Raw genomic sequence first — 10,766 nt, 5'->3', positions numbered from 1 at the left:
TTATAGCTCTTTCAGAAGCAGTAAAGGAGGGGCTATGGCTAAAAGGCCTCCTACGTGATTTTGGAATTAAGCAAGATACAGTAAAAATATTCTATGATAATCAGAGTACTATACATCTATCTAAGCATCCACAATATCATAATCTAACGAAACACATTGATGAGAAATTTCATTTCATATGAGAACAAATTGAAAACAAACAGATAGAAGTATTAAAAGTTCATACCTCAGCGAATGCTTCCGACATGTTAACCAAGACTGTCACTCAGCTCAAACTTCAAAAGTGCCTCAATATTATACAGTTTGAGCTGAGAGACAAAGGTTGAAGAAGAAGAGGGTTAGCAAAGAGGAGCTGAAGAAATTCCTTGAAGTTAATTTCAAGGTGGAGATTGTTAATGTAAAGAGATGAAATCAACTTTAAATTTCGTTGAAACAGTTATAAACAAAAACAAATCTATAAATACACTTGTAGTTATTCTTTTGTGTATTGTACAAATAGAAAAGAAAAGAAGATAGCTAAAAGTACTCATCTGTAATCATAAAAAATACTCTCCAAGACTAATATCAGCTTCTCTCCGTGGATTTATCTCGAGGGCTTTGCAACATGGATTTATCTCGACAACTTGCTCTCAATGTTGATTTATTTCAAGAGCGTTGCTGTTTGTTCTCAAACATATATTTAGGGAGTCATATGATTGTTACAAGAATTCTCTCTAGGCTCGTCTAAAATTTCTAAACCTTTCAAGTAAAGGAGAACTTCTCTATTTATAGAGTTCTAAGGTGGACTTTGTGGGTTAAGGCTTGGTTAGTTCATGAACTGGTTTTCGGGCCTTAATTGACATTTTTGGGGTCAAATTAAGCCTATTTTTAGACTCAATTGAACTTTAACCCAAATATTTAATATCAAATTAGATTAAATTATTTTATTCGATTCAACAGTTACGATGAAAATAAGTGGCATCATCATGATGCCAATTTATGTCCTCAATTTCAATTTGGGGACTAGTGTCACTCTTTAATTAGTCCCAAATTCAATCATTTGTAATTTTGCCATTAATTTGAGAAATGATCTCACAATTTGTGGTCCATAATTTCTCATTCAACCCATTCATTGCACTATTTGAGATTATACTAATTAATAATTCATAAAGTATAAAGTAATTTTATTATGGAGTAACAAGAGGAATGACAATTTTTAAGGTTTCAGTTGAAGATATGAAAAATTGATTTTATGTTTTGAAAAATAGAAAAATGATTGAATAAATAATTGATTGATAATTTGCGAATGTCATAAATACCCTCATCTTCGATAAATTACCTTCTCTGTTTAAAAAAATACCCAAATCTTTTAATGCTAACAAAAAAAAAAAAAAATCCCCTAAATTAGGTTGTAACTAACTAACTAAATCTTAATTAAATGGCAAAAAGTAGATAACACAAAACAAATCAAAAGCTGGAAATAAGAAACCCGATAAATAAAAACTTAATATAGAAAAATATATGTATCAATCCTCTCCCAATTGTTTTCTGTACACTACAAGAATTATGGGTTTTAATGTCGATTTAAAATTGACATTAAAAGGCTTTAATGTCTTTGACAATTGACATTGAAGATCGTGTTATAAAAGGTCTTTAATATCGACTATACAATGTCGGTTTTACACTACAAGAAAATTGGGAACTCCCGACGCTGTTTTAATGTGTCGGGAGTTAGGTCGTAGGGAGAGACAGTTTCTCCCGATGAAGTAAAGGACCGTCGGGAGTTCCCCGAGAACTCTCGACGCTGTAAAGGTTCGTCGGGAGTTCCCCGAGAACTCTCGATGCTGTAAAGGTTCGTCGGGAGTTCCCGTATCCAAACATGCGTCGGGAGTTCCTGGGGAACGCCTGACGTCGGGTGTTAACCGTGAACTCCTGACGGATCTCCCGACGCCCATCGGGCGGCGTCGGAAAAGGGGTCTGGTTTAAACCAGACCCCTTCTTCTTCCCCACTCCCTCTATTTTTTATTTCTCTCCCTCTCAAAAAACTCTAACCCCCCACCGCCGCCACCCCTATTTTCTTCCTTTCCCTCTCAAATTTTCCCTCTTTCTCCTATTTTCCTCATTTTTCTTCACCATTCTTCCTCTCTCTCCCCATTTTCTCATCATTTTACACTTTAACTCCCTTTTTCTCCATTTTTCCCATCCAACTTTTCTTCCATTTTTTCAATCAAAATTTTCTTCCATTTCTCCCTTTTCTTCCATCCTTTTACACTTTCCATTTTTCCCATAAAATTTTTCTTCCATTTCTCCCTCTTCTTCCATCAATTTTTGTCGTCGCTGCCGCCGCCGCCGTTGCAATCAACTGCCCGCCGCCGTCGTCTTCTCCTCGCCGGTAATTTTCTCATTTTATTTTATCTTGTATATTTATTTAAATCATATGTGAAATGCCCATTAAAATAGGTTAAATATTATATTTGCTTTTGTTAATTTTCTGAAATTGTTGTACAAATCATGCCCATCAATATTATCCCCACTAAAATCTTAAATGAAATTTTTAACATTTCAAAGATGTTGAATAAATGAAAGGCCTATATTAATCTAAAAAATATAAAATAAATCTTTAAACCTCCAATTTGGTACTTACATTTAATATTTTAAAAAAGTATAAAGAATCTACTAGACATAAAACTAAATTTTGTGTCTAATAGAAAATTGAACTTTAAATTTTGTGTCCAATAGGCTTGTAAATTTTAGAAGATGTTGAATAGATGAAAGGCCTATATTAGACACAAAGTTGAAAGATTGGAGACGTACTAAATAAAACATTTGAAAGTTGTTAAGACAATTTAAGCGGTTTAGGGACCTATGTGTTTATTTTGCCTTAAGAAATGAAAATTATGGAACTCAATGCTTAATAATACTTTGTACTTTGTCCTCTAATCCAGGTTATTGTTTTGGATTACAAATTGGTCAGAAAATATTTATTTTTAAGAATGAATAAAGAATGGATTAAACTAAGGAATAAGTTATCAATGGAGTATAGAGAAGAAATATCACAGTTCTTAGATATGGCAAGGTTTCATGTTAATGATTCCGGACGAATAAGATGTCCATGTAAGAATTGTATGAATTTAATTTGGGAAAAGATAGAAATTGTGGAACGACATCTATTAACATATGGAATATCTCCCTCATATTGTGAATGGGTATATCATGAAGAGCCAGTAAACTTATCTAGAAGTCATACAAGTCATTCAATACAGGATGTTAAAGTAGATAGTATAGAGTAATGCTGTCGAAGAAAATGAGATGTTGAATCTTATAAACGATTTACAAGTTCCAATTGAAAACGAAAATGCAAATGAAGGAAGGATTGAGAATAATGAAATGTCCTTTAATGGTCAAGAAAAAGATACCACGAACTTATTCGAGGATTTAATGACTGAAGCACGTAATGAATTATACCCTGGGTATTCGCAATTTTCGTCCTTAAACTTTTTAGTGAAGTTGATGCATATCAAAGTTCTGAATGGCTGGAGTAACAAATCGTTTGACATGTTGCTGGAATTGTTAAAAGCAGCGTTTCTAGCTGGCACCTCTATACCTACTTCCTTTTATGAAGCCAAGAGAAAATTGCGTGATTTAGGCCTAGGTTATGAGTCTATTCATGCGTGCAAATATGATTGTGTATTGTATTGGAAAGAGTTTGCAGATTTGCAACAATGCCCTATTTGTGGTGAGTCTCAGTACATAGTTAATGATGGCAAGGGTAAAAAAATACCACATAAGGTATTGCGTCATTTTCCATTGATACCGAGATTAAAACGATTGTTTGCATCAAAAGAAGGCGCTTCTGACATGAGATGGCTTAAAGATAAGCAAGTTGAAACGGATGATGTATTGCGACATCCAGTTGATGCAGAAGGGTGGAAATATTTTGATCGTGAATTCCCTCATTTCGTTTTAGATCCTCGAAATGTTCGTTGGGATTAGCTTCAGATGGCTTCAATCCGTTTGGAAATATGAGCACTTCTTATAGTATGTGGCCTGTGGTGATAATTCCTTATAATTTGCCACCTTGGAAATGCATGAAGGAAACAAACTTCTTCATGTCTTTGCTCATACCTGGTCCAAAATCTCCTGGAAAGGAAATTGATGTTTACTTGCAACCGTTGATTGAAGAGTTGAAAGAGTTATGGACAATTGGTGTGCAAACTTATGATTCTGTTGCTGGTGAGTTTTTTCAACTATATGCTACCTTATTATGGACGATTAATGACTTCCCTGCGTACGGTGACTTATCTGGATGGAGCAAAAGGTTATCAAGCATGTCCAATATGCAAAGAAGATAACTCGTCCTTCGGGATAAGAGGGAAAATATCATTTATGGGACATCGACGTTATCTTCCGGACAATCATAGTTGGCGTCGAAGTAGACAACATGATGGAAAAGTTGAACGTAGACCTCCACCAGTCGTAATGAATGGAGAAGAGATATTACAACAAATAAATACGCTAAACTTTTTTGTGCTTAGCAAACATCCATCGAAGCAAGATAAAAAAAGAAAGTGAATTCTAACCTGGACTAAAAAAAGTATTTTTTCCAACTTTCATATTGGTCCAGACTATTGTTACGACATAAATTGGATGTAATGCACATTGAAAAACACATATGCGACAATTTGGTTGGCACATTGTTAAATATTGAAGGAAAGACAAAGGATACAATGAACGCTCGATTAGACTTACAAGATCTGAAGATAAGAAAGGACCTACACTTGATACAGGTCGAGAACAGATTTGTAAAACCACACGCAGCATACACATTAACAAATGGTGAATGGATTTCGTTTTGTAAGTATTTGAAATTAGTGAAATTCCCTGATGGATTTGTATCTAACATATCACGATGTGTCAATGACAAAGATGGAAAAATATCGGGGTTGAAAACACACGATGTCATGTGTTGCTTCACAGACTACTCCCTATTGGTATTCGAGCATACCTACCGAAGAATATATCCACTGCTATTATTGAGTTGTGTACATTCTTTTGCGACTTATGTACAAAGACAATATGTGTAAGTGATTTGAACAGACTACAAGCAGACATCATAGTCATACTTTGTAAATTGGAGAGAATATTCCCACCTGCCTTTTTTGATGTAATGGTACACCTTGCAGTTCATCTACCATATGAAACCAAAGTGGTGGGTCCAGTTAGTTACAGTTGGATGTATCCTATTGAAAGAAGTTTACGAACATTAAAACAATTTGTATGGAACAAAGCACGTCCCGAGGGGTCTATAGCGGAAGCATATGCAATGAATGAATCATGGAACTTCTGCTCGCAATATCTAAGTGGGATTGAAACGAGATTCAATAAAGATGAACAAAATGATGAAATATTCCCGATCACGAGATATTTGGTGAATTTGAATTATTTAGGCAGAGGGTACGACCATTAGAGGCGTCAACTTTACGGACGCTATCAGTGGAGGAAAAGCATATTGCACATTGGTACATTCTCAACAATTGTAAAGAAATAACAGACTATCGCAAGTACGTTTCAAACTTTTTCCTTTTCTAAATTCTAGGGTATCTCCTTTGATATAACATTTAAATGATCAATTTTGTAGACAACATTTGAGGTTAATTCTTCGTGAAGCTCAAAGCGCCTTTGACTTATATATAAAACATCAACGCAAATTTCCCAATTGGTTCAAATCTCAGGTATTCATATTCATTTTGTAGGCAACAGTTGAGGGATGATTCATTTTTCGTATTCATTTTTAATGTATAAGTAATTATCAGGTTCTACAACGATGCGAGAGAGAAGATATCTCCGATGATTTCTTTTCACTTGCAATGGGACCTTCGTTTGAGGTGCGCTCTTACAATGGATGCATTGTTAATGGGGTATGGTTTCACAATGTAGAGCGTGATAATCGTCGAGCTACACAAAATAGTGGAGTCTTAGTGGCCGGGGAGATCAGTGAAAACACAAGTGTGGATAACAATTTCTACGGTGTTGTAGACGAAGTATTAGATTTCCAATATGCGAACAGAAGACGTGTTCTCTTGTTGAAGTGTAGATGGTTTGACACAGATAACAACAAAAGTAATAGGACACATGTGGAGTCAGGATACAAATCGATCAATACATCACACTTTTGGTATGTCGATGAGCCTTTCATCTTTGCTATCCAAGCACAACAAGTCTTTTACATTGATGACATCGAACATGGTAGCAATTGGAAAGTTGTTCAAGTAGTCCAAAATAAATGAATATGGGATGTACCGGAAGTGGATGATGTTGAAAACACACAACTAGATTTACTAGAAATTGAAAACGCACAATTGAATTAGATTACGGTGATGAGTAATGATGTATCTACTCAATTCTCTTTTTCTCTATCTTACACGTATTTATTGTTAATTTAATATTGTTTTCTCTTTTTTGTATTTGTATAAATACGATGTCAACCCCTAATAGGCAAGGAAGGCTGATGAAGAATTCCAGGAGTTATATCTAGGCAACACGGTATCTTCTGTGGGTGATACTTCAGGTTAGTATATTTTGAAATATATTATGTTAACTGAAATACATCATAAACTGTTTTAAATTTTTTATTCTTCAGATAGTAGCTCAGCATCCAATCGGAAGAAATGAGATCATTCGCGGAATATCGAGTTGGAAAAATACGTCAAAAAACGTGGGGGAATTACAATCGTGATAAATGAGAGGGAGACAAAAACCAATATCTCAACATTCGGTACGATTTAGTAATGCGATCGGCGTTGCCGTGAGATCTGCATTTCCAGTACGTTGTCGTACTTTTGCTGAGGTTCCAAACGAGTTCATAGAATTGGCTAAAAGTCAATTATTGGTAAGTAATTAAAAGTTTATTCTTTTACAGTCATGAACATCATCTATGCTAATTCTTCCCTCCCTCTTTTGTAGGCTCATTTTGAACTTGATCTGTCCAGTCAACGACTTAACCGTTTTATAGAACATCAAATGCAAAACTCCTTCAAAGAATTTAGAGGAGATTTGCATAGACATTACAGAAAATGTGGAGATCTTCAGCAAGCACGTGCCACTTTGCCTAGTTGGCTTAAAAATAGGCCAGAAGATTGTTACTTTTTGTGTGACTGCTTTGAGAGTGAAGCGTTTCAGGTACAATATTTATGGCGTGTATCATTTGCTGCATTTACTAATACATCACACTATTGACATTTATTGTCTCCGTTGTTGTGATTAGAAGAAGCAAAATATGGAGAAAGTAGTGTTGTCGTTGGTAGAGATGAAATACAAATTAAAGAAGGGAAGAGAAGTAGAGAAAAAAGAAGGGGTGGCAAGATGTGTTTTATCTCGCTCTCTCCCTGCTTCTCGCTCTCTCCCTGCCTCTCGCTCTCTCCTATACTATTCTTTAACGTTTAGACTTTCATCTGTCCCTTATTTCAGCCACATTCATTTTCTCTCTCTCTCAAATATTTGAAAAACTTTTAACAAATTGACAAAATGGTTTGATCAATGATGATGATAATGATGCCACATACCACACACATATACAACTAAAATTAAAATTACATATTGTTTTATGAGATTTATATAAGGATGATCAAAAGTTGATTTATAAAATTTTTGTATGGATGACCATTTTTTTTTTGCCAATGCAATTTGATTAGCTTTTTAAATTTTTGTTGGCGTCACATATTATTTTAATTGTTTTTTTTTCTCACTTTTGTTCTAGTTTTTGCTCACTTTTTTACTCTTATTCTCTCCATTTGGTTTATTTGGTATCTAAAAAAACTCTGTTTATTGTCAAAGAAAGAAGAAACAACTTTGTCATTTATTGTCTTCGTTGTTGTGATTAGAAGCAAAATATGGAGAAAGTAATGTTGTTTTATTGGGATAATCCTCTTTATTTTCCTTTTAAACGTAAATTATTAATGCAGAAAGCAATAGTTAGCTGCAGTCTAAGTTACATCCAGTTTCATATATTCATCCTCAAACCATTTTGGGGACAAATTTGAGTTTTATGTGTGTTGGTCATCATTGTTTACTCGTTTTGATGTTCATTACCACCCGTATTGGAGTTTGAATGTGTTTTGGATGTTTATCGATATAACATTTCAATGTTTTTGTTTTATTGTAGAATGCTGTTCGGAGATGAGCTGGGACAATTGTTGAAGATGTTGTGTTCGAGAAGTGTTCTAGATGTTGTTTTGATTTTACTTCTTTTATGTATTTGTGATATGAATGTTTGTCGACTTCGTTTGAATATTGTAATTTCTAGTATCGACTTCGTTTGGATATTGTAATTTTTTACTTGTTATAAAATGGACTTCATTTTCGATTATTTCAATCCTTATTTGGTATAATATATTTTACAGGTTTTCAGATCAAATTTTAAAAAATTACAAACGATATATTAAATTTTAATACTCCCTATGCATATAGGATTCCCCAACGCACTCTAAAACGGCGTCGGGAGTTATGGTGGAACTCCGGACGCCTATATAGCGTCGGGAGTTAGGGGAAACTCCGTCGGAAGTTATTGGGGAACTCTCGACGCACTACAATGCGTCAAGAGTTATTGGAACTGTTGACGCTGTATATTAGGCATCGGCAGTTCCAGGAACTCCCGACGCATTACAATGTGTCGGGAGTTCCCCCATAACTCCCAACGTCGTTTAAAAGTGATCTTCCGACGGATTTCTCCCGATCAAACTCCCGACGACCGTTTATGCGTCGGGAGATCCTCTCTCGACGAATTTTCCACACTTTCCCGACGAAATGTGACGTCGGGAGAAGTCAGATTTCCTGTAGTGTTAAACCGATATTGTAGACTGCGATAAACTTTTATCACTCTGGAATGGTAGTCTATCACGATCTATCACCGACAGACAGTGACATTTTACAATATTTGTAAATAAGTTGACTTATTTGCTTTTATTTGAAAAGATATAAGTTTCAAACATATATTGGTGAATCTAAATCGATGAACTCTCATAAAAAGTATATGTTTAAGAATTTTGTAATGTTTCTCATGTGAGATCCTCAATCCTGAATCTAGTTGGTCTTGAACTCAGATTTATCATCCAAGCTTATTTGTCTTTCTAAGCTTAAATAGACCTAGATTCGGCAAAACACTATGATTATCCACGTAACATGAGTCGGTTGTGTGCCTAGGAAGTAACTTACTTTTGGATGCGAAGGAGCTATAATCGCCAAACTTCCTAACCTAATATGGCACTGAGTTCTGACTGTAGAATGGGAGAACGTCTAATCCCTTTTGCCGCTACAAGACTGAAAGGCCTCTAGTTCTGGAAGCCACATAACACTGCATTTAATTTGTTGGACCATACATTGGTGGAATTACTCTTTCGGTTACAAAGTTGTTGGTTCTTTTTTTGTCAATGGTTTGTTTTGATACTTTGTTAATGAAGTTACGGGCTAAATGTGTTTATAGAGGACTCCATATACGTAATCTATATGCAAAATTAATTGAGTTAAATGAAAAACTCTTCTCCTCGTGTTATCATATAATAAGATACATGCCCCACACCTAACAAGAAGCAAGCTTTAGGTTCATATAACTCTCAATTGGGTCTTTGAAAGTCATTGTCCAAGCTTTGATTACACGTTGCCGTCGTATAAAGTTGCCCACAGCAGTATTTAAAGCTGAAAGTACTGATGAAGCATCAAAATTTAAGTGAATATTCCAACTTAATTCAAAACTACACATCCAATAAATTATTATTGTAGTGCACGTAAGGGTGGGTGTTGATTGAATATTAAACTTTTTCAAATCCAAGCATAAAAATCTATAAAGTCAAAGTAGATTTGTTGAGTCATCGTTTAAACTTAGAAAAAGAAATACAAACATATAATCATTATTTAGTCACACACATGTTCAGTTTGTTCTTCTCTACAAACACTTCCAAAGCTTCGTTTAATAGAAAAAACACAGCCTCCTCCTTAATGGTGTCCTCCCGGCAACTTCTCCTTAATCTTCTCCATTATACCCTTCTTCTCGTGATGCTCACCGCCCTTCTCCGCCCTCGTGGTTGTCACCGTCTTATCATGATGAAATATTCCACCCTGCTGCTGCTCGTCGCTACGACGAATCGGGTTGCCGTACTGGTCGGTCTCGCGGAATTCGTCGGTCCGGTGGCGGGTGTCGGCATACTGGCCGGACTCGGAGATGACATTGCCGTATTCGTCGGTCTGGCGAATTGGGTAGCCGTACTGGTCGGTTCCAGATTTTGCGCTGTACTGGTTCTGGTAATGTGCCATTTTTTTTTTCCCTCGTAACTGTAAGAGCACAACAATATGGGTTTGGGAATGAGGACGCTTCTTGTTTGAATGATTGATTAAATAGAGAGAGGAAATTCAGTGGATAAGATTCTGAGATGGATTTTGGAGAATTGGGGAGGTCTCTTGGTATGACACGTCGGCTTTCGAGGCAACATGGCGGAGGTCACGGTCGACATGTGTGAGCCTGTTTTCACCGGTTAACTAATTTGTGAAAATATCTAGCAGTGTCTTCCCTCCCTCCCTCCATTTCTCATCCTAAAATAGCTACATTTAAATTGGTTGTTTAGAGAATCTAAATATCAAAATTTAAATACAAATGATGAAATAAAAGAAAATAATTTATATTATTTTAGAAGGTGTCTATCTTCATACATCTTATCAAATTATTTTATTATTATTTATTTTATAATAATTTTTAATATTTTTTTCGATGAAAGTAATGAGAGAGGATATATAAAGAT

General features: G+C 35.3%; 1 protein-coding gene and 1 pseudogene across 1 annotated transcript; one reads left to right on the top strand and one right to left on the bottom strand.

Annotated features, from left to right (window-relative positions):
* The first annotated feature begins 2,972 nt into the window (after positions 1-2,972).
* On the top strand, positions 2,973-6,347 carry LOC150038612 (uncharacterized; annotated as a pseudogene).
* A 3,466-nt stretch (positions 6,348-9,813) lies between these two features.
* Positions 9,814-10,397, bottom strand: LOC120078261 (uncharacterized). Its single transcript, XM_039032488.2, has one exon. The coding sequence runs from the start codon at positions 10,282-10,284 to the stop codon at positions 9,967-9,969; it is 318 nt and encodes a 105-aa protein (XP_038888416.1). The 5' UTR covers positions 10,285-10,397; the 3' UTR covers positions 9,814-9,966.
* Positions 10,398-10,766: the final 369 nt, after the last annotated feature.

The sequence above is a fragment of the Benincasa hispida genome, chromosome 1, assembly GCF_027475165.1.
Source record: "Benincasa hispida cultivar pf3 chromosome 1, pf3_genome.v1.1, whole genome shotgun sequence".
NCBI classification, from domain to species: Eukaryota; Viridiplantae; Streptophyta; class Magnoliopsida; order Cucurbitales; family Cucurbitaceae; genus Benincasa; species Benincasa hispida.
The sequence above is the reverse complement of the archived record's forward strand: the minus strand, read 5'-3'. Positions and strand labels throughout refer to the sequence as shown.

What these genes read in the sequence shown, in the direction of transcription:
- LOC120078261 (XM_039032488.2), bottom strand. Translation starts at nt 10,284, where the DNA reads ATGGCACATTACCAGAACCAGTACAGCGCAAAATCTGGAACCGACCAG.